The sequence below is a fragment of the Protopterus annectens genome, chromosome 16.part0 (assembly GCF_019279795.1).
Source record: "Protopterus annectens isolate FY-2018-M chromosome 16.part0, PAN1.0, whole genome shotgun sequence".
NCBI classification, from domain to species: Eukaryota; Metazoa; Chordata; order Ceratodontiformes; family Protopteridae; genus Protopterus; species Protopterus annectens.
In genome coordinates this window covers 10,598,293-10,624,792 of record NC_056750.1, presented here as the reverse complement: position 1 = coordinate 10,624,792, position 26,500 = coordinate 10,598,293, and the positions used below count along the sequence as shown (strand labels likewise).

General features: G+C 38.8%; 1 protein-coding gene across 1 annotated transcript in view; it reads left to right on the top strand.

Moving 5' to 3' along the window:
* LOC122791049 (bile salt-activated lipase-like) overlaps window positions 1-20,858 on the top strand; it is a 299,760-nt gene extending 278,902 nt beyond the window's left edge. The window contains exon 11 of the mRNA XM_044058827.1: window positions 20,384-20,858. Coding sequence (XP_043914762.1) covers window positions 20,384-20,582 — 199 coding nt within the window. The 3' untranslated portion in view covers window positions 20,583-20,858. The remainder of the gene's footprint in view (window positions 1-20,383) is intronic.
* The last annotated feature ends 5,642 nt before the right edge of the window (window positions 20,859-26,500 follow it).

Below are 26,500 nucleotides of genomic sequence, written 5' to 3'. Positions count from 1 at the left end.
CTTCACATAAACAAACTCCTACAGTACTACAACACTTCACATAAACAAGCTCCCACAGCACTACACACATCACATAAACATGCTCCTACAGTGCTACAACACTTCACATAAACAAGCTGTTACAGTACTAAACACTTCACATAAACAAACTCCTACAGTACAACACTTCACATAGACAAGATCCTACAGTACTAAAACACTTCACATAAACAAGCTCCTATGGTACTGAAACACTTTACATAAACAAGCTCCTACAGTACTACAACACATCACATAAACATGCTCCTACAGTACTACAACACATCACATAAACAAGCTCCTAGAGTACTGCAACAAATCACATACACAAGCTCTTACAGTACTACAACACATCACATAAACAAGCTCCTACAGTAACTACTACAACAGGCTCCTAAAGTACTAAAACACTTCATATAAACAAGCTCCTATGGTACTAAAACACTTCACATAAACAAGCTCATACAGTACTACACACATCACGTAAACAAGTTCCACTACAAATCACATAAACAAGCTCTTACATTACTACAACACTTCACATAAATAAGTTCCTACAGTACTACAACATGTGACATAAACAAGCTCCTACAGGACTACACATGTCACATAAACAAGCTCCTACAGTACTGCAACACATCACATAAACAAGCTCCTACAGTACTGCAACACGTCACATAAACAAGCTCCTACAATAAGTACTACAACACAAAGGAAAACAAAGCCCAGAGACGTACAATAAAGCTCCAAGTCAGCAGAAACTGTTCAGTTACTTAATTCTCAGCATAGTCACACAGTGTGAAAATGAAAATACTTAAAAAATCACTTTTATTAAATCCACCAAAACACATTAATGCTCAAACCATATGTTTTCATTTCTTAACTTCATCAGATGTGGGCTGGAACTAAAACCAGAAATTTAAACCATTGGTAATTGTCATAAACCAATCAGAATGTTTTAATTTACATAATAAATTTAACTTTTTATAAAAGAAAAACATGATGTTTTAAAGTGCATGTTCAAAAAATTTAATGACTGAATGATATTGCATCAGAAACCTCAAACATTATTTGATTTCATAAACTAAAATACATATATAATATTAAAAAACGCATAGATAAAAGGTATACCTATACCACCATCTACTGTTCATTCAGAAAAACTCATATTAAAACATGATTTGTTTGAAAAAAACTTTCTCATTAAAACCTATTCTAGAATGTTACTTAAAAAATACATATTTATATAACAAATTTCTGAATATATAATATGCTAAAAATTTCACTCAATAAAAAATGTCAGATTGGAAACTTAATAAATCCATAAAAATTTTTTTAAAAAACGTCTAAAAATGCATATAAACTACATGAGTATAAAAAATATATTCAAACAAAGGTAGGATATTTATAACTTTATCTAACTTGGCATAAACTATAGCAGCAATAGGAAAGTTAACATGATTGATCGCAGTATACATTTTGTTTATCTATTTTATTGTGTGTATAAATGTCAAAATATTTCAACATATATGTTTGTATATGAAATTCTTATTATTTGATTTTGACCCCAGCTTGGAAAATGTGCCCCGTCTTTTATCATACTTCGTTAGTGGGACCCAGGGGCTTATAACTTAGCCGCTCTGAGTTTAAGAAGTGGGGCAATGGAAATACATACATTTAACCCTGTTTTTTTGTTTGCCTGCAAGGTCACTTGCCACCAGAGTTCCCTCTATTCAATTTTTTCCTCCCATAAACCCCCTCTTACATCCATCTTTACCCTTTCTAATACAAATGGACATCATTACATTCTTGTTTATGCTTAAAAAGAGCATTTGTTTCCTTTTTATTCTGTATATCATATACATGTTCGTATATTCTTCTTCTCAACTTTTGTTCTGTCTTTCCTATATAAAATGCCTGACAGACTTCACATTTTGCCAAATATATCAAACCTGAACTCTCACAGTTATTGTATTCCTTCCCTTCCAAAACTGTTTCCCTACTTTCCAAAAAAATGGATTCTTTATTAATAATTAAGGGACATTGAGTACAGTACCCACATTTAAAGGTTCCCTTTCTTTTTGTTCTATTTGATATATCAATTGCCTTGTTTGTTTCTAAAATGTTTTTAATACTTAAGGATTTCTTATATACCACTTTCAAATTCTCCTTTTTTATTTTTTCTAGGTCAGTGATACAGGTAAATCTGTTCCATTCTTTCTCTAAAATGTTACTAACTAATGCTGAACTTGCATTATATTCAGTTACTAAGGCTTGATTAAAATCTATTTTATTCTGCCTGTTTCACTTTTTAAACCTAATATAGGTTTAATTTTTTTCTGATCTACCTTCTGCCACTTCCTTTTCTATTTTTTCAATTAACACCTCAGGATACTTTATTTTAATAAACATTCTCCTTAAGGTAATCATTTCATTTAAAAAATCCTCATCATTAGATGTCATTTGTGATGATCTTATGTACTGCCCCCTAACCAAATTTATTTTCGATACATTAGATAAGCACTATTATAATGTAAATAAGAGTTGGAATAAGTGATTTTTCTATGCACCTTTGAGTTAAATTTGTTGTCCTTCTTATAGATCATTACATCTAAGTAGTCCAGTTTTTCCAAATCAACTTTAAATGTAAATCTTAAGAAGTCAGTACTATTGTTTAAAAATCCTATGAACTCCAAGATTTCTTCCTCAGTAGCTTCCCAGAAGATGCAGATGTTATCCAAAAATCTTTTATATAACAGCCATTTACTGCTAAAGATAGATTTTAACAACTGTTTCTCCTCCCATTTTGCCAATACTAGATTTGCGTATGTTGGTGCACCCTTTATTTGGTGAAAATATTCACTTTTAAAGTAGAAAAAATTGTATTTGAGAACCAAGTCCATTAATTGAAGAATTACAGTACATTCATTATGTGTTAAGATTCTATCTTCAAAAATCAACTCTTCCAAAAGTGCTAAACCTTCTTCGTGAGGAATGCTAGAAAACAAATCAATTACATCGATGGTAAGAAACTTAATATTTTCTTTGTATAAATTCTGATCAATACTTCTAAGAAAATTCCACGAATCCTTAAGTATATTTTTTCTCCTTAACCAGGATGATTTTAGTTTTGAATCGATATATTTAGCAAGGGGAAGTGTCTTCGAACCCTTCGCAGACACTATTGGTCGTGAAGGTGGGTCAATACCATTTTTGTGCACTTTTGGTATACCGAATATTGTTGGTATCTTTGGTTTCTCCACCTTTAAATCTTTATAGGTCTTACTGTCAATCAAACCTTCCAAAACTAAATTCTCCAATTCTATGTCAATTCTACAATAAGCTATATTAATCTCATTTTTGAAATACTAGTATATCTCTCAGGGTCCCTTAAGATTTTATTCATCTTCCCGTCATAGGTCCAAGTATCCATCAATACAATTCCCCCTCCCTTATCAGGCTTCATAACTCTTATATTCATGTCTTTCCTTAGTTCATTTAACACAGAACTTTCTTCTAAATCCAAATTACTTCTATATTTAACCTTATCAAAGTACTTTCTTATTTCATTCTCCACTAAATTCTCAAAATTTCTAATTTGTGGGTGTAGGGGGGATTGAAAACACTCCTCTTGACTAAATTATTAGGTAAATAAGAGGTTTCTTGGTTGAAAAAAAACCTGTAGGTTAATTTTTCTTGTAAAAATCTTAACATCCAACAATATCTTGGTGAGGTCTCCTTTTTTAAAAGGAATGAATTTCATACCTTTGGATAGTTAATCGAAATGTACATTTTGCAAAAATATACTTCTAAAATTATAAATACTAAAATCATCTGTAATGAATCTATATTTGCTGTTAATGTCCTGAATGAATACTTCATTGACTGAATTGGGGTGGTGGGTACTTACCATACTTAGTACCTCCCCTTCCCCCTTCTTGATTGTCCCCGAAACTTTGTATACTGCTGCTGCTGATAACCATTTTTATTTTTCAATCTTTCTGATCTCCTTAATGCAGGGTATTCTTCAAAATCATTCAAGTCCCCAACCTGTTCTCCTATTCTGGGATTCTCGTTATACACTCTTTCATCATTGTTTCCCCTCCGACCACTCTCCCAAAACCTATTACCAATCTTGGGTTCAGGGTAACAAGTATTGTTTTTGTATTCCTGTAAATCCCTTTCTAATTTCTTAATTTTCCTCATAATGAGTTCATTACATTGAACATCAGTTCCTTTTCTAATTTTGATATAATTTTCTTTTTCCAAAGGAATCGTAAACATCAAGTCATTCTTAACACTTTGATCCAACACATCAATTTCTTTAATAAGTTCCATTTTTAATCTTTCATTTTCATTAACCATAATTATAAAAATTTCTAGCCCACAATTATTAAAAATACGAATCAATTCCTTATGAAACATGCTCCCAGGCACCAAGTTATTTGGATATTTACAAATACGCAGTCCTTTTGGAACAATGTTTTCCCTAATGCATTCTTTTAAGTAACTGTTTTCAATTTCCAAAGTCTTATACTTGTACTTCTCCAACTTTTCTAGTTGGTTTCTAAATGTGTCAGACACTGGTTTAAGTTTAATGTTTTTGTCTTTAAAGTTCCATGAAAAACTGACCTGAAGCCAGTCATTGAGGTAGATTTTAATAGCCTCATTAATTGTTGTACCAGAATGCATTTCTTGCCCCAACACTATTTCACAAGCAGAATTCATACCAGATTGTCCATGGTTTCTGCTTGTTTTTTCCTTCCAAAAAACTGCTGGGGTTTGAAGAAAAGAACATTCATTATTGCTGTTTAATTGTGCTGGTAATCTGTTTGTAACTCTCACCCCAGCTACGGCATACTACAACACGTTACATAAACAAGCTCCTACAGTACTACAGCATATCACATAAACAAGCTCCTACAGTGCTAAAACACTTTACATAAACAAGCTCCTACAGTAAGTACTACAACACATCACATAAACAAGCTCCTACAGTACTATGCACATCACATAAACAACCTCCTATAGTACTACAACTTTTCACATAAACAAGCTCTTACAGTACTACAACACTTCACATAAACAAGCTCCTACAGTACTACAACACGTCACATAAACAAGCTCCTACACTACTACAAGACTTCACATAAGCAAGCTCCTATAGTACTACAACACTTCACATAAACAAGCTCCTACAGTACTACAACACGTCACATAAACAAGCTCCTACACTACTACAAGACTTCACATAAGCAAGCTCCTATAGTACTACAACACTTCACATAAACAAGCTCTTACAGTACTACAACACTTCACACAAACAAGCTCCTACAGGACTACAACACATCACATAAACAAGTTCCTACAGTAAGTACTGCAACACGCCACATAAACAAACTCCTTCAGTAAGTACTGCAGCACGTCACATAAACAAGCTCCTAGACTACTACAACACGTCACATAAACAAGCTCCTACAGTACAACAGTCACATAAACAAGTTCCTACCATACTACAACACTTCACATAAACAAGTTCCTATAGCACTACAACACGTCACATAAACAAGTCCCTACAGTAAGTACTACAACACATCACATAAACAGGCTCCTACAGTAGTATAACATGTCACATAAACAAACTCCTACAGTACTACAACATGCCAAATAAACAGGCTCCTACAGTACCAAAACACTTCACAGTAGTCTAGTGTCATTGGCTCATTCTACCTAATACAGAGAGAACATTTGAGAAGGCCAACCCACTTAGTCTCCTAACCTCGAGTTATCATCTGCTTCTCCTCTCTCCCTTTTCTCTACAAAAAAAAAAAACTTTGCTGGAATCTCCCTGTGTTTTGCTTAACTGTAACAAAAAAAATTACACTTATTCCCTTCCTTTCTTGTAACTATTCTAGTCCAGATAGAGATTTGCTATATCCAGGACTATTTGTAAGCTTCTGAGCCCCCCAAGCCTGTCTGTGTTGGAGGGAAGCCTGCTAGCTTATCAGTGGGAGTGGTAAGCACTAGGCAACCTATCTACTACATAAGGAGTGGTTTCTGTCCCAGAAATTCTAGTTATTGGCTGTTTGGACAGTTTTTCCATTTCTCTCAATTTCCTGATTTAAAAGCCCGCATTTGCACTTGTTTCCTTCCCTTCCTGTAACTAGTCTAGTCCAGATATATATTTGCTATATCCAGGACTGGTTGTAAGCTCCTGAGACCCCCAAGCCTTTCTGTGGTGGAAAGAAGCCTTCTAGCATATCAGTGGGAGTGGTAAGAACTAGGTAACCTATCTACCACATAAGGAGTGGTTCTGGCCCAGAAAATGTAGTTATTGGCCGTTTGGGCAGTTTTTCCATCTCTCTCAACTTTCTGATTTAAAAGCCTGCATTTGCACTTGTTTCCCCCCTTGCCTGTAACTAGTCTAGTCCAAATACAGATTTGCTATATCCACGACTGGTTGTAAGCTCCTGAGGCCCCCAAGCCTTTCTGTGTTGGAGGAAAGCCTGCTAGCTTATCAGTGGGAGTGGTAAGCACTAGGTAACCTGTCTACCACATAAGGAGTGGTTTCTGGCTTGGAAATTGTAGTTATTGGCCGTTTGGGCAATTTTTCCATCTCTTTCAACTTTCTGATTTAAAAGCTGCATTTGCACTTGTTTCTTTCCTGTAACTAGTCTAGTTCAGATACAGATTCTTAGTTTTAGCACTTGAATTTGCTTATTTGTGCTCAACACTTGTTCAGAACTTGTTGTAAGCTCTGAATAAGCTACAAATTACTACAGCACTTAACCTTCCTCATTACCTAGAGGAAAACAGTTTTTGTACTTACTTTCCTAACTTGCTTAGAGAAAGACAGCTCTTGTACTCACTTTCCTCGCTTGTCTAGAGGAAAATAGTTTTGTATTCAGGCATGTCCAAGGGTCAGCTCCCAGTGTTCCCTCCTGTCTATCTGATGAATCTGGGCATCTTGGGACAATGTAGCAATTGCCTCATGTACACAGACAACCATCACCTCCTACCACTCAACACTACAACCTGTGAGAGATGCACTTATCTAGCCAAACTGGAGGTAAAGCTCTCTCTAACCAAGACTGAACTTGACAGTCAAGAGGAGAAGGTAAACATTTGCACCACACCATACTCATCACATAGTCCCACTAAACCTACACCACCAAAATCCACACATAGAAACACAAAAGCTTTTGCGGAGGCTCTCAATAATAATGTGCTCAAGCAACAGAGACCTCCAAAGCAGAAACACAAGCAACTTCCCCCCAACACAACCCAAATGACACATAGCCCACAGACTCAATGTACCATTCAACCACAGCCCATAAGGCAAAACAACATACCCAACACACTAGTCATAGGTGACTCTATAGTCAGGCACACTGATGTCCCACTCACCAGGCTAAACAAGGAGAAGGTTACTGTCAGCTGCCTGTCGGTTGCCAGGATCTGCCATATAATCCATGCACTCAGGTCAGTCCAAAAGTACAAATATGACTCTGTCATTGTCCATGTTGGTGTGAATGACCTGAGATGTACCTCCCTGGACTGCATGAAAAGAGATATGGAGGAACTCTCCAATCTTGTAGTCCAGGCACGTATGACCCTAGCCCTGAGTAGCATCCTGCCATCGCCCAGAATGATACTGCAGTACAAGGACAAAATGATTGACTTCAACAATTGGCTAAGCTTCTGGTGTCATTCTAAGGGGATCCAGTATCTGTCTGGTTGGGACGACATGGTCAACAGACTATGATGCTTTGCCAGAGATGGCCTGCACCTGTCACCCATGGGATTCTGGATACTGGCTAAGGCTCTTGCTGTCCCTATAGTGCCTTTTTTAGGCAAGATTCAAATGACAAATTCACCACCATAACAGGAACAGACAAGCAAAAACTGAGGATAATGCTACTTAATGTTAGAAGTCTAAATCTCAAAATGCACTCCCGTGAGGCACTCCTTAAAATGGAGAACATCGATATCTGTGCAGTGACTGAGACCTGGTTCAAGGCTCCAGAGAGCACTCCTGAATTATCAGGCTATAACTCATACTGCACTTTTCGGCCACATAACCTGGACCTGAACAGCAAAGGTGGAGGTGTGTCCATATTCATTAAGGATATCCACACCTCCAGGCTAGTTGCTCAGCATAATGTATCTGAGGTTATCTAAGTGCAACTAACTCCAAATTGTAGCTTGTTACAGATCCCCCACCATGCCCCAGGATTCCCACTCCTCTTTTCTTGATATAATGGAAAATATTAGGGTTCAACCAAACACCCTAATAATGGGCAATTTCAACTACCCCACCATTAACTGGGAAAACTACTCATGTACCAACTTCTTCACACAACACTTTTTGGAATTCATAAATTCCAATGCCATGGATCAACTTATCCACACCCCCACCAGGGGCAACAGTATTCTAGACCTAGTCATTACCAACATGAGTGACTGGTGTTCCACACCTGAAGTCAACTCCTCATCGGTCAGATCCACCCATAAGCTAATCACCCTAGATATCCACATCCTGCCCCCACCCCCCATTAAGGAAACCATGGTAAAAAATTTCTCCAAAGCCAACTTCATGCTTCTTAAGATAGAAGTGGTGAACTTCATCACACCCATGCAGATGGACAATACAGTTATGACTGCTGAATCCTACACAGATACACTCTATAAGCACTTACACGAATGCATGGATTGTGCATGGATCATGCTAACCCAAACAGAACCAAGACGCTATCCTCCAAAAAAAGGAAGCCAATCTGGTGGTCCCCTGCCATAAACAAATTCTACAACAGAAGGAAGAAACTGTTGCAAAAGAGAGTACAATCCCATGAGTGGAGGAGTTCCTTGGTCAGCCTCAGTAAGAAGTTGAGATCCCATATAAAATCCTTCAATGCTAGCTATGAAAAATAATTGCCACTGATTCTAGGGACAACCACAAAGCATTCTATAGCTATGTCAAGAATCTCAATGGCAACACCCAGATTTACTCTGAGTTACAGCACAATGGCATGAAAATTACAGAACCAACTGATATTGCCAACATCCTGGCAAATAGGCTCAGTGCTAACTTTACCCCCTCTCACCCCTAAAAGGCCCATATCTATGCAGGAAGAATGCAGAGTCCCTGTAATCACAACTACGCAGGTAAAAGCTGCACCCTCTAAAGTCAAAAACGCAGCATCCATGGGACCAGACAACATCCCAGGCTGCATTTTACATGAACTTCAGAACGAATTGGCTCCCCACCTAAGCACCATGTTCAAGTATAGTCTCACATCAGACTTTGTGCCCACTGACTGCTGCACAGCAACAGTTATTCCACTCCACAAAGGGGGAGCCACCACTGATCCCGGGAACTATCGCCCTATTAGCCTGACAAGCCTGGTCTGTAAGGCCATGGAACGTATCATCATGGAACACATAAACAAAGACATTGGTAACCTACAAACTCTGGACCCCAACCAGTTTGGGTTTGTGAAAGGCAGTTCATGCCTCCTGAACCTGATTGACTTCTTTGAGGCAGTCAACAAAGCCGTAGACGAGGGTAAGGTGGTTCACACAGCCTATCTTGACCTTTCCAAGGCTTTTGACACCATCCCCCATTCTGGAGTTTTAGCTAAACTCACTAAACTAGGTATAAATCCCTACATCACAAGATGTGTTGCCAACTGGCTCACTGACAGAACCCACACTGTAAAAGTTGCAGTCTCCAAATCTGACTTCAAACCAGTGACAAGTGGAGTACCACAGGGTTTAGACCTGGGACCTCTCCTGTTTGGTATCTACTTCTCTGGAGTACAGGCTAACACAGAAGGCCTTTGGCTAATGAAGTTTGCAGATGACTGCAAACTGGGAGACATAGCTGACCCCCAAATTATGTGGACATCCTACAGAAGGGCCTCATTGAGAAAGATGCCCAGTGTCAGACCCATGGTCTCAAGCTCAATGCCAAAAAGTGCATTGTCATCCCCTTTGGTAAAAACTCTGTACCCATGAACTACCACATAGGCAGCAGTCTACTTAATGCTGAATGTGTGATAAGAGACCTTGGGACCCAGGTGGACAGTAGTCTCTCTCTTTGATAATCACATCGCCACAGTAGTCAGGAAATCCTTCTACATGGCACACCTCATGACAAAAGGATTCTCATCCAGGAAAAAAGAGGTAATTGTTCCCCTCTGCTCGACACGAATTAGACCCATTATAGAGTACAACACCCCTTTTGGAATGTACCTCACAAGACATCTGCAGCAGCTGGAAAGGCCACAGAAGTACCTCACAAAGAGGATTACTGGCCTCAAACAGATGCCCTACACTGACCATCTCAAAAAACTCAAAAAGCTTTACTCCATAGCATATCGCCTACTCTGAGGTGATCTCTGCCTAACATATAAAGCTATGTCAAATCCAGCACTGTCGGACATGCTATACCTAAAGAAATCCCAATCCCTCCAAGTTTCATGCTCTAGGGATTATAAACCTTGTCGCCACAATAAACAGGACATGCTGGAGGCAGAGATTCCTGTCCCAGAGACTTCCCATACTCTGGAACAAGCTACCCATCTATGTCAAGCAAAGTTCCTCATTAGCACTCTTCAAGAAAAATCTTGATGAGTGGATGGGAAATAGGAAATACACCCTGGGGATCACTTCTGGGGCTCTGCTCAACAGGGGCATAGGAAAATAACTTTCTTGGGTGGCATAAGCCAGGGAACCTTGTCGGCTAGGCTAACGTAGGCCCTTAGGCCAATAGCCTATTTCCTACCTATGAACCTATGAACCTATGAACATAAACAAGCTCCTACAGTACTACAGCATGTCACATTAACAAGCACCAACAGTAAGTACTACAACACATCACATAAACAAGCTCCTACAGTGCTACAACACATCACATAAACAAGCTCCTACAGTACTACAACATGCCACATAAACAAGCTCCTACAGTACTACAACACTTCACATAAACAAGCTGCTACACTACTACAACACATCACATAAACAAGCTCTTACAGTACTACAACACATCAGATAAACAAGCTCCTACAGTACTACAACACGTCACATAAACAAGCTCCTACAGTACTACAACACATCACATAAACAAGCTCTTACAGTACTACAACACATCAGATAAACAAGCTCCTACAGTACTACAACACGTCACACAAACAAGCTCCTACAGTACTACAACACATTATGTAAACAAGTTCCTACAGTAAGTACTGCGACATCACATAAACAAGCTTCTATAGTAAGTACTACAACATGCCACATAAACAAGATCCTACAGTACTACAACACTTCAGATAAACAAGCTCCTTCAGTACTACAACAGTCACATAAACAAGCTCCTACCATACTACAACATGTCACATAAGCTCCTACAGTGCTACAACACATCACATAAACAAGCTCCTACAGTAAGTACTACAACATGCCACATAAACAAGCTCCTACAGTGCTACAACACATCACATAAACAAGCTCCTACAGTACTACAACACTCACATAAACAAGCTCCTACACTACTAAAACACTTCACATAAACAACATCCTACAGTACTACACATGCCACATAAACAAGCTCCTACAGCACTAAAACACTTCACATAAACAAGTTCCTACAGCACTACAACCCTTCACATAAACAAGCTCCTACAGTAAGTACTACAACATGTCACATAAACAAGCTCCTACAGTACTACAACACATCACATAAACAACCTCCAACAGTACTACACACATCACATAAACAAGCTCCTACAGTACTACAACACATCACATAACCAAGCTCCTACAGTACTACAACACGTCACATAAACAAGCTCCTACAGTAAATACTACAACACGTCACATAAACAAGCTCCTACAGTAAGTACTACAACACGTCACATAAACAAGCTCCTACAGTAAATACTACAACACGTCACATAAACAAGCTCCTACAGTAAATACTACAACACGTCACATAAACAAGCTCCTACAGTAAATACTACAACACGTCACATAAACAAGCTCCTACAGTAAGTACTACAACACGTCACATAAACAAGCTCCTACAGTAAATACTACAACACGTCACATAAACAAGCTCCTACAGTAAGTACTACAACATGTCACATAAACAAGCTCCTACAGTACTACAACACATCACATAAACAACCTCCAACAGTACTACACACATCACATAAACAAGCTCCTACAGTACTACAACACATCACATAAACAAGCTCCTACAGTACTACAACACATCACATAAACAACCTCGAACAGTACTACACACATCACATAAACAAGCTCCTACAGTACTACAACACATCACATAAACAAGCTCCTACAGTACTACAACACATCACATAAACAACCTCCAACAGTACTACACACATCACATAAACAAGCTCCTACAGTAAATACTACAACACGTCACATAAACAAGCTCCTACAGGACTACAACACGTCACATAAACAAGCTCCTACAGTAAGTACTACAACACGTCACATAAACAAGCTCCTACAGTACTACAACACGTCACATAAACAAGTTCCTACAGTAAGTACTACAAAACATCACATAAACAAGCTCCTACAGTAAGTACTACAACACGTCACATAAACAAGCTCCTACAGTACTACAACACGTCACATAAACAAGCTCCTATAGTACTACAACACTTCACATAAACAAGCTCCTACATTAAGTACTACAAAACGTCACATAAACAAGCTCCTATAGTACTACAACACTTCACATAAACAAGCTCCTACATTAAGTACTACAAAACGTCACATAAACAAGCTCCTACAGTACTACAACACATCACATAAACAAGCTCCTACAGTGCTACAACACATCACATAAACAAGCTCCTACAGTAAGTACTACAACACGTCACATAAACAAGCTCCTACATTAAGTACTACAACACGTCACATAAACAAGCTCCTACAGTAAGTACTACAACACGTCACATAAACAAGCTCCTACAGTACTACAACACGTCACATAAACAAGCTCCTACAGTAAGTACTACAACACGTCACATAAACAAGCTCCTACAGTACTACAACACGTCACATAAACAACCTCCAACAGTACTACAACACTTCACATAAACAACCTCCTACAGTTCTACACACATCGCATAAACAAGCTCCTACAGTACTAAAACACTTTACATAAACAAGCTCCTACAATACTACACATGTCACATAAACAAGCTCCTACAGTACTAAAACTCTTCACATAAACAAGCTCTACAGAACTACAACATGTCACATAAACAACCCGTCCCTCTAAAATCCCTCCTAAAATTGGTGACTTTGGAGAATATGTGTTGAATTATACTTAATAAATAAAGACAATAATTAGAGTTATAGACTTCCTTTACTTCAGAAACTGTATGTTAATTCACATTCTGTTGTTCTGTCAATGTCTCAGGTTAATAGAACTAATATTTTAAAAGTGTCCCTGATTGTTCCTGATTACTTCTGGATTTGTCTCTGATCCTGTTGAGATTTGTCTCTGACTGGTTGAGAGCTATGTTCCTGAGTAACAATCATCTACTGGTACAACAAAAATAATGCAGTCAGGTGCGATATCAGCCAATCTGAGCACCAGACAATCTGAGAGTTGTCCCAAAAGAGTCACTTTATGCACCCTTATTATTCACCATTTTTACAAACATCTTTTCCCAGCTATATCAAACAATGGAAACAATATAATGTGCCAATAACACCGCCCTTTGCTTTGCATCTCTCTTACCACCTCAACAAATGGCAAATCTCACAAACTTCATTCAATAACCAAACATGGCTAACTACTTCCAGCCTAAAGATCAATGCAAATAAATCTTAGTAAATGCCATCCTATACAAGACAAAACAAACCCGATCCTGCTCATATGTTAACAATACTTGACAAAAAATATGCCCATTTTAAGCATCCTTTCGTTTAAACTGCACAGGATCACTTTTGACCCATGTCTTAAATCTGACATCTATATTAGCAAAACCATCAAACAACAAACAACAAACAAACAAACTGCAAGCTGGGTTTACTAGGTCAAGTTCATAAATTCCTGTTTCCACACACTAAAGTAGCCCCAGTCACCATACCTTTTCCTACACTTCTTTACTACTGCCCTGTTCTAGCTAATCTTTCCAACTCAGTCCTGCATAAGTTTGATCAAAGATTTCATTCTGCCTCCCACTTTGTATCAGGTCATTCCAAAGGAATACTCCATTACATTTCACTAAAAGCAAGTAATTGGGTTGAATTTCACAGCACCAGTGGCCATTCAATCCTGTAATATCTAAATAAATGTCAACCCCCCCCCCCCCCGTTATTTATATACCATTATGTTTCGGTCATTACCTCAGGGTCACCAATGAATTCTACAACTACACGCTTATTTTGCTCCTAGAGCAAACACAGCAATGACTACTTCTCAAAATTACTTTCAAAACACTGAAATAATTTCCCACTGTCCCTAAGAGGGATTACCATCCAACAATTTCAAATTTAATCTAAGGCAGTTCCTCTCCATGCAATGGTAACGTTAATGTAAAACATGACAATGATACCAATGTACTGATACCTTGTACATACTTGGCACACCTCCAAGTCCAATTTCTTTTCTTTTGTATTTTTTCCTATTACTAGTAAATATGCTGAATATATTTCCAAGTGAAGTACCTGCTTTGTATGTGCATGTAATCATTCAACTGTGTCATCTTTTTCGATATTATATAGTTGTCAGTTTCCAAAACTGATTACTAATAAATGTGATGAGAGCCTAATAACATAAAAATGCTTATATTATAGTGTTAAACATTGCTAATTTCTGTGAACTTGTTGATAAAATTAAGTTCTTAAAGTGTGTCTGCAATTCATTGTAATGGGAGCTTTCCTTCCTAGGCCTCATCTGAAAATGGGAATCTTGTGAACTCTGTCTAGTTAAGTAAACAAATGCAAAACACACGCACATACACACACACACACACACACACACACACACACACACACACACACACACACACACACAAAATAAGTATCTACTTTACATGTAGTAATGTTGCTTTAACAAATTGTAAACTGATGTTTTATATGCCAGTCTTAGTTCGTTTTCTTTGTATATGGCTGTTAAATATTTCATGAGGGCATTAAATATTTTAAGTCGCTATTTTATTCCAGACAATGTATTACATCATATGTTTTTCTTTTTGATCGTTTGTTTTTCATTAATTTTGATTATGTTTTATTTCTGCCAGTGACTAAAATTGGTCCTTGTTAACTAGTCTATTATAACAAGTATAAATTAAAATAATAATAATAATAATAAAATAAAAATAATACCCCAGTCCCTTGGCCCTGCAGTGAAAGATAGCTGCCCTTGAGACACTGTCCTTCTCTATTATCAGTGTCCTCTCTGATCTTGTTAAACAGACTATAGCTTTATCCTTTGCATCTTGCCTGTCTCCTGGCATCAGGGGATGGAAATTATGGCTTTGTGTTACTCGGTTAGCATTGTCAAAACAAAGATAGATAGATCGATAGAGAGATAGATAGAAAGTTAGATAGAGAGATAGATAGATAGATAGATAGATAGATAGATAGATAGATAGATAGATAGATAGATAGACAGATAGATATGTGTTTGTGTGTGTGTATGCATGTATAATATATATATATATATATATATATATATATATATAATATATATATATATTTAAATAAATTTATATATGTGTGTGTGTGTGTGTGTGTGTGTGTGTGTGTATATATATATATATATATATATATATATATAGAGAGAGAGAGAGAGAGAGAGATAAGTTCTTTCAAAAGATGCTGCAGCCTTATTTGTACTTAGTGGTACAGACTTATTTGTACTTAGTGGTACATACGTATTTGTACTTAGTGGTACAGACTTATTTGTACTTAGTGGTACAGACTTATTTGTACTTAGTGGTACATACGTATTTGTACTTAGTGGTACAGACTTATTTCAGACACTGTAAGAGCAGACACAGATGGAATCTATAATGCTTTGACTTTAAACATCATGTCTTGCAACTATTTTATGAAGGTTTGAGACTGTAATGTTTTAGTATTTACTTGTCTTTTTACCGACTTTGTAAACAATTTTGGTTAGTCTTCAAATCATAATTGTGCAGGTGTTGTGTTGATTACAAAACCAGTCACACTAAACATAATAATAGGCAACCAACACAATGCTGCCCACTTACCAAAGGACTCCATAAACTGAAATCTCTGAAGACTGTATCACCAGGAAATAATCACATGCACCAAAACAAATTCTAATCAAGCAACTACAAAGATCCCCTCAAACTTGTTCTTCTTTTTTGAGTCTAGAATATGCACAAATAAGTATTTTTACAAAATGGAAGCTTCTCAAAACCCTTGTGACTGGGCCGTGTCCTCCATATCACCTATTTATATATGCCAACTCAATGACTGAATAGATACAGGCAAAAGCAAAATAGTTTATAAACTGCTTCCTCTTGTACTAACGCCGTCTCAGATTTGCTGAATACAGAAGTCAGTGGAATTGTTTGGTTTTTAGCAGCAGTTGTTCGTAGGCTCATAGGCAGTTGCTAGGAATGTGGTCCAGGACACCACTGTGGGGCGCAGTCCAATTTCTCAGTTTCCACAGAGCACTATTTGGTTAAGTGACTGCTCAAAGTCACACTATTGGCAAAAATAGGTTGGGGAAATCAAATCCATGGAGATAAAAAGCAGTTAACAGCTCATAGTCATTTAACTTTTGCACTGATAACATTTTTTTTATTTTTTTTCATTTGTTAATAAATAGGAAAATATTGGAGTTTAGTTTGTAATGTGGTAATATAACAACTGGACAATTCAACACTTGCACTTCTAGATAAACCGGATTTATTATTTTTGTCTGGATCAGTAGTGGGCAGTAAATACAGAAAGGTAAATTCTACCCTCTGTATCTTCTCTAAGCTGTGCTGGTAAGATACACAACTGAAGGGAATAACCTTAGCAAATGCAGCTAGAACTATCTTCCAAAGAGCATACGCAGGAGCTTCAGTACTGAGACGAACTGGGGTCAATTATAACAGTGGTCCATTGCTTCTGACTTGTATATTATCTATCTATCTATCTATCTATCTATCTATCTATCTATCTATCTATCTATCTTTCATCTATTTACAATTTTAGCACTAATATATTAAATTACAACACTGTAATAAACATATATAAGATGCATTATAGCAAACGTTGTAGGCAGAGAAACAAAGAAGTAGAGAGAACTACAGGTTGAATAAGTGGGTTTAAGAGAGAATTTTATAGATGTTAGGAGAGCTTGCAGAATGGCAGAAGAAAATGAGAAAAGGTCAATAACAGAAACGGAAACAAAGCTGAAGTGGAAGAGTTAGTAAGAGGGAAAGAGACAAAAATACTTGGGGGGATTATCCTGGGGGAAAACAGTGGCAGATTTAATTGTCGATGAAGTCAGATTGTAGAAGAGCTTTAAATTGGATGATATTTCTAGTTGCACAGTATGTAATGGTAGGAGATTCCAGAGTTTGGGCAGAAAGGAAGAATACAGAGCATCCCCATTTGAAATGTTGGTCGAGACTGTAATAACAAGGAATTTATCTGGGGTACTGAGTGCATTAAAAAGAGAGCACTATGTCATGAGAGAAATAAGGCAGGTATATGATTCAGAACTGTGTAGGATTTTCTAGGCTTGTTTCACTTGATTGAATTTAAGAATCTCAGACAATTCAAGCCAGTTGAGTTGTCTGATTTCTATTCAGTGATGGGTTTTTATGGGTAAATTGGTGGTAAATTTAGAAATGTTGTTGTAGCCCTTCACTTCTTTTGGTTGGTAAAGGTAGAAGCTGCATATAAGAAGTCAGGCAGAAAGAAAGTGGATGCAATACATTTCCTGATGGAGTCAGTATGGAAGGATTTCATTGTGTACACCTGACCTAGGTTTTGATGCAATTTATTCACTTGCTGGAAGTGAAGATCTCATCTGAAATACTCTTCAATATTGAAATCATTTCAAATGGAAGTGCCATTAGAGGTTATTATAGAAAATGTGGTGCTGTGGTTATGGCAGGTTATGAGTTTAGTTCTTTTGACATTAAGGGTATAATTATTTTTTTTAGCTAGGTGTAAAGAAGGATAATTGGGCATTAGACAGAATTTTTCATTTGTAGTGGCAGAACAGGTTATAGTGGAGCCGCTGCTATATTGTATAATGAAAGAGTTACCAGAGTATAGTGGTAGATCATTAATAAAAATCTTAAATAGTATAGAACGTAAGATGGCACACTTTTTTTTTGTATGCAAACAATTTCTCTTTCAAAACTTGCCATATTCCATCTGCAGTATTTTCTATTAACACCTCACTCCAGTTAGTTTTACATAGTGACTGTTTTGCTTCCATATAATCTGTAATTATCCTTCTGTGCATTGGCTTAGATTTCAGTTTAGCATAATTATCTAGCAGCAAGTTAACCTTTAAACTCCCATGAGCACTCCACATCAGTGGTGGTAAAACACAACATAAAGTAACAGTCATTTCCTTAGGAATGCAAACAATGTTTAGTATGTTCCATTCCCTGGTAAGGTTTTTAGCAATCTGGAGCAATTGTTCCTGAATAAACACTGTAAATAATTACTTGTAACCAAACACTGCCTCACAAACCACAAAGGAGAATGTGGTCCTGGTCACAATAAAGGAAGTCTTCAGGAATTCAGTCCAATGCAGCCAAGAATAAACAAAAAATAGTTTATTACATGAAGCGATCCACAAGATAATAAATTCCACTAAAAGCGATACTCAAATTTACAACTGGAACCATAGATTTGAGTATCGCTTTTAGTGGAATTTATTATCTTGTGGATCGCTTCATGTAATAAACTATTTTTTGTTTATTCTTGGCTGCATTGGACTGAATTCCTGAAGACTTCCTTTATTGTGACCGGGACCGCATTCTCCTTTGTGGTTTGTGAGACTGTAAATAATTACCTTACTAATGTTGAATCACTATTATTCTGGTCTGTTTCTGGTAAATTTGAGTTCCCAGCCACTATTATTTTTCCTCATGTGTTTCAGGTAAGAAATGTATGAATTCTTCTAGGTCTGCTGATCTGCTGCTGTTATTTTGTGCTGACGTTTGTGAAAAGAAAGGCTAGTAATTTTCTTAACGATTACAGTTTTGCCTTGAAAAGGCTGCCCCTCCCATATAACATATGCTGACTTATTATATAATGCTCCTAAATAACTTATGTTGGCGTAAAATGAGTTAAGTTGTTGTTGTTGTCTTTCGGCTTTTCCCTGTTAGAGGTCGCCACAGCGGAACTCCTGTCTGCTAATGATTGGCAGTAGATTTTCACGAACATCGAGGTGCCAGCTCGATGTTCAACCTTCAACGAAGGCACGCCCATTTACACATGTCTTTCAAATGCCCACCCAACCGTGGGGAGGACATGCAGACTCCACACAGAAGGCACTCCCCGCACTCCAGCCGAGAATCGAACGGGAGAACTTCTTGCTGTGAGGCAACAACACTATCACTGCACCACTGTGGAAGTCTGTAAAATGAGTTACAGTAATGTTGAAAAAAATATATTCTTATTTGCTCCCAGAGCAGCTTGTTAATCATTTTGACTCACCCATGTATCATGCCAATGCAGGCATTTCATTGATGGTACCCAAGCAGCAGGAATTCCCTGATCAGGTGCACAATGAAATTTCTTTATTGATTTTGTTCATTTTTCTTCTTTTGCTACATATGTCAAAATATTGTAAAACAATAAAGTAGGGGGGGCTGCATCCTCTCTACCTCACTACTTGCATATAACAACTCTGCAGTCCCATCATTATGGGGAAAGGGGAAATCCAAGGTTTACTCAATTCATATTTCTAGGGCAAGGCCAGCAAATCACACACTAGTGATTGCAGAAATGAGTACTGACCAACTGTGTTTCAACAAAAAGCCTGGTTTCCTAATAAACTATTCATTCAAAATGTTAGCTCCAGAGAATCAGACAAAATTTATGTTTGTTTCTTTTGAACACAGTTTTTATTCACTTTTTTTTTTCTTTCTTTATTTATTGCTTTCTTTTGCTGTGTGACAATGTAATAGCACAGAGTAGCCTAGCATATGCCATATGGCCAGAATATCTATTCTCCCAGGAGTGACTGAATGAAGTATTATTTTATATTGTTTGGAAAGTATGAAATACGTGAGATTTAAAAATCTGTTTTTGCTCTTAGTATGTGTAGCTGCAAGGCACATTCATAGCATTGCTTCTTTTGCTTTTTTCTCCACAGTGATCCCAACAAAGGTGAGTCAAAGGTACCTGTACAGTGGAAGCAGTTTACAGCAGAGAACAAGGAGTACCTTGAGATCAACCATAAGATGAACAGTAGTTCTGCAAAGCAGGGCCTCAGGAGTGAGTTTGTCAAGTTTTGGACAGAAACATATACCCAGTTCAATGATTCCGAAGTCACAGCTATATCTTCTAAGTGAAGGCTGCGGAAATTCGTGAAATAAGAAAAGTCACAAAACCAACACAGCTGAAAGACTTGATATCTGATTTCCTCAAACATCTTTAAAACATTAACTACTGATATGTAAAAGTTTTGCATAAACCCTGAGCCTTTTACTCTTCCTTTTTCTGAAACATTAAAATATAACATTTCCATCATATAGAAGTAACACTATTGGCATCTGAAGAGCAAAACCACATTAATCTCCAATATGACTGTCATTCATAACAAATAAATTGCAAGGGTCTGGCTACCAGTTAAACTTTTTTGGAATATGTTCTGTAAAATAAATGTACACATGTCAGAACAAAGTGCAGTCACATAAAGTGAAACAGTATTCTGTGGAGATGCAACATAATGCAGATGTGTGGTGATTGGTAAGAAGATAGAAATACGGTGTGTTCTGCGGAGATGCAACATAATGCAGATGTGTGGTGATTGGTAAGAAGATAGAAAGAGGGTGTGTTCTGTGGAGATGCAACAAAATGCAGATGTGTGGTGATTGGTAAGAAGCTAGAAAGAGGGTGTGGACTACTGTGAAATCTGCCAAAAAATGTCAGTGTTTCCTTTGTTTCCAAATAACCTATATGGAGTCTACTACTTGTATCTTTTCCATTTTTAAAAATTCTGCTATGTGAAGTATGGACATTTGAAAACTTATTTTGTCTCCACCACTTTCACATGCAGTCTGTTCCAGGGCACTTCCCATAGATTAGCACTTTTAGTTAGGGTGCATGCACCCGCACAGACACACACGCGCACACACACACACACACACACACACACACACACACACACACACACACACACACACACACACACACACACACACGCATGCACGCACACACACACACACACACACACACACACACACACACATGCCCACTCTGACTTTTATTTATTTTCATCTGGTACTTCGTGTGTCCCATAATTCATCACTCTTGTTTTTCTTTTCCTTTCCCTTTCTGTTCGTCTCCATTTCCACCTTTTCCTCCAGAATGCACATCTTTGGCAGTCCTTCCTTGCACTACTTAGACATTTTCAGTATCATTTTACTTGTATTGTTTTTATATCGACTTTGCCTGGACCTAGTCATTGCATTCTGAAATGAAGACTCCAGAAATATATACACACCTACATGACAGTATCACAAATAAGCAACTAGTGATTACAAAACCAGCAGGGAGACTCCCTTGTAGAATATAATTAAATATAACTATAAGAACAGGACACATGACCACGGGAGTTATTCCATACAGTCATACGTTAAAGGCTAACACTTTCAAGATTTTGTGCAGCAGGATTAACCTTAGGTTCACTGGTGTGTACTAGGCTCTGACAAGTCCTGGTACACTTGATCAGTGTAAGCAGGGGTTTGGGAGATGAACTGTTTACAGGCTGCCTGTGTCCATTAAAGACATAGGTGCCAAATAAGGGATGAATTTCCTGCTCCCCATTCAGCTGTTCAAGTTACACTAGATTTGGGTTAGGGAGGAATTAAACTTCACATGGATGGGGAGCCAGTTCCAGAAACAGTGTAGTCTCTGGGATACATATTTGTCTCTCCAGCAGGTCCTATTTATACCACAAGTAAGGTTTAACTGTTTATATCTGGTAATTCTGATGCTGTTTGTTTATGCAGGAGGTCCATCAGGGTGGTATCTGACAATGCCGAATATGCCAGGCATAGCTCTCCCCTCAACAGCCTGTAGGAGACAGACTACCAGTATAAGGCTTTGAGGCAGTCTGCACAGGACTTCTAGATGAAGTGTTTACACTGATATAAAACATATTCTATATTGTATATGGATTTTTCTGAAATGTGTAACATATTAAATGCTGGATATTGGTAGGGCAGTTCAGGAGGGGTGGAACAACTATGCAAACATTAGATATGATGGAAGTTTGCATGCAGGATATCTATAGCTTCAGATCATCTAGACAGAATAGTATATATGCCGAATACTTTCTTAATCAAGCATGAAGTTGAAAGCCCTATTGGGGCTGGACCAGACTTTGTTTTTCCCTCCTATACTCCAGCAAATTCTGGACTCAGGGGTCATAGAACCATTTCATCTTTCTGACAGAATGAAAAGTTTCTACTCCAGAATTTTCATGGTTCCCAAAAAGTAGCTTTCATTGAGATCAGCGTTTGACCTGTCCATTCTGAATACCTTTGTCAAGGTCTCCAAGTTCAAGATGCTCACCTTGCAGACAATGTTTCTTCTTCTGCAGGACCGCTGTTTCATGGTCACCCTGGACATGAAGGATGTGTATAACCATATCCCAATTGCTCATTGTTTTAGGAGATATCTGAGATTTGTTATGTATAGTGCATACTGTCAGTTTTCTGACCTGCCTTTTGGGTTATTCACTGCACCATGAATGTTTACCAAATGCCTTGCCCTAGTAGTGGCCACAGTCAAACTCTGGGCATTTACATTTTTTCTTGTCTGAACAACTTGCTGACTGCAGAGTCTATATGCAGGTGCTTGGAATCACTAAAGGTCTCAACTTTACTCTTCCAGCTGGAGTTCAAACTGAACCTTTATAAATTGTGTCTGACACCCTCACAAATGTTTGTCTTCCAGGGGTGCTTAATAGACACAGACAAAAGATAGGCCTTTCTTCCCAAATACAATGTCTTGTCTTACCAGACGGTGTTTTAGGAATTTCCAGGAGGGACGTCATCTCAGCAAGAGAATTTCTAAAAATTCTTGGACTGTCTAAATATGAGAAAAATTCAGTGGTATTTCTGAAATTGTTGGACCCCAGTGCCTACATTCCCTGGAATCTCAGTTGCTAGTGCTGACTTTCATCTAATGAGAGTTGCAGGAGTAGAGAGCTCAGCTAAGTATCAATCCAGGACTTCCCTTCTTCCCTCCTGTTTCTCACTTAGTCTGTCCAACCTTACCCAATCCTGGTCGTACTCATGCTCATCACCAGGTTACCTTACCCAATCCTGGTCATACTCATGCTCATCACCAGGTTACCTGACCCAATCCTGGTCATACTCATGCTCATCACCAGGTTACCTGACCCAATCCTGGTCATACTCATGCTCATCACCAGGTTACCTTACCCAATCCTGGTCGTACTCATGCTCATCACCAGGTTACCTGACCCAATCCTGGTCATACTCATGCTCATCACCAGGTTACCTGACCCAATCCTGGTCATACTCATGCTCATCACCAGGTTACCTGACCCAATCCTGGTCATACTCATGCTCATCACCAGGTTACCTAACCCAATCCTGGTCGTATTCATGCTCATCACCAGGTTACCTTACCCAATCCTGGTCATACTCATGCTCATCACCAGGTTACCTTACCCAATCCTGGTCATACTCATGCTCATCACCAGGTTACCTTACCCAATCCTGGTCATACTCATGCTCATCACCAGGTTACCTGACCCAATCCTGGTCATACTCATGCTCATCACCAGGTTACCTTACCCAATCCTGGTCATACTCATGCTCATCACCAGGTTACCTTACCCAATCCTGGTCATACTCATGCTCATCACCAGGTTACCTTACCCAATCCTGGTCATACTCATGCTCATCACCAGGTTACCTTACCCAATCCTGGTCGTACTCATGCTCATCACCAGGTTACCTTACCCAATCCTGGTCATACTCATGCTCATCACCAGGTTACCTTACCCAATCCTGGTCATACTCATGCTCATCACCAGGTTACCTTACCCAATCCTGGTCATACTCATGCTCATCACCAGGTTACCTTACCCAATCCTGGTCATACTCATGCTCATCACCAGGTTACCTGACCCAATCCTGGTCATACTCATGCTCATCACCAGGTTACCTGACCCAATCCTGGTCATACTCATGCTCATCACCAGGTTACCTGACCCAATCCTGGTCATACTCATGCTCATCACCAGGTTACCTAACCCAATCCTGGTCGTATTCATGCTCATCACCAGGTTACCTTACCCAATCCTGGTCATACTCATGCTCATCACCAGGTTACCTTACCCAATCCTGGTCATACTCATGCTCATCACCAGGTTACCTTACCCAATCCTGGTCATACTCATGCTCATCACCAGGTTACCTTACCCAATCCTGGTCATACTCATGCTCATCACCAGGTTACCTTACCCAATCCTGGTCATACTCATGCTCATCACCAGGTTACCTGACCCAATCCTGGTCATACTCATGCTCATCACCAGGTTACCTTACCCAATCCTGGTCATACTCATGCTCATCACCAGGTTACCTTACCCAATCCTGGTCATACTCATGCTCATCACCAGGTTACCTTACCCAATCCTGGTCATACTCATGCTCATCACCAGGTTACCTTACCCAATCCTGGTTGTACTCATGCTCATCACCAGGTTACCTGACCCAATCCTGGTCATACTCATGCTCATCACCAGGTTACCTTACCCAATCCTGGTCATACTCATGCTCATCACCAGGTTACCTTACCCAATCCTGGTCGTACTCATGCTCATCACCAGGTTACCTGACCCAATCCTGGTCATACTCATGCTCATCACCAGGTTACCTTACCCAATCCTGGTCGTACTCATGCTCATCACCAGGTTACCTTACCCAATCCTGGTCATACTCATGCTCATCACCAGGTTACCTTACCCAATCCTGGTCATACTCATGCTCATCACCAGGTTACCTTACCCAATCCTGGTCATAGTCATGCTCATCACCAGGTTACCTGACCCAATCCTGGTCATACTCATGCTCATCACCAGGTTACCTTACCCAATCCTGGTCATACTCATGCTCATCACCAGTTTACCTGACCCAATCCTGGTCATACTCATGCTCATCACCAGGTTACCTGACCCAATCCTGGTCATACACATGCTCATCACCAGGTTACCTTACCCAATCCTGGTCATACTCATGCTCATCACCAGGTTACCTTACCCAATCCTGGTCATACTCATGCTCATCACCAGGTTACCTTACCCAATCCTGGTCATACACATGCTCATCACCAGGTTACCTTACCCAATCCTGGTCATACTCATGCTCATCACCAGGTTACCTTACCCAATCCTGGTCATACTCATGCTCATCACCAGGTTACCTTACCCAATCCTGGTCATACTCATGCTCATCACCAGGTTACCTTACCCAATCCTGGTCATACTCATGTTCATCACCAGGTTACCTGACCCAATCCTGGTCATACTCATGCTCATCACCAGGTTAAATTACCCAATCCTGGTCATACTCATGCTCATCACCAGGTTACCTAACCCAATCCTGGTCATACTCATGCTCATCACCAGGTTAAATTACCCAATCCTGGTCATACTCATGCTGATCACCAGGTTACATTACCCAATCCTGGTCATACTCATGCTCATCACCAGGTTACCTTACCCAGTCCTGGTCGTACTCATGCTCATCACCAGGTTACCTGACCCAATCCTGGTCATACTCATGCTTATCACCAGGTTACCTTACCCAATCCTGGTCATACTCATGCTCATCACCAGGTTACCTTACCCAATCCTGGTCATACTCATGCTCATCACCAGGTTACCTTACCCAATCCTGGTCATACTCATCACCAGGTTATATTACTCAATCCTGGTCATACTCATGCTCATCACCAGGTTGAGACCTCTAGTGAAAGCACAAACCTTTATTGCTTATCACTAATTTTTTACTCTCCTCTGCTTAAATAATTACACCCCTAATAACTTTCCCATGCTGCATTTGAATTAATACATCCCTTTTTACCCCCTCTTAAACAGCACTTCTCATTTTGCTCTTTTTCTAACTGCCTCATCTACCACTCTGCCCCTCTCATGCATTTCCTGTATACCTAAGATATAAACCTTCTAGATAGACCAATTTGGAACAGGCAACCGAAACAGAACAAA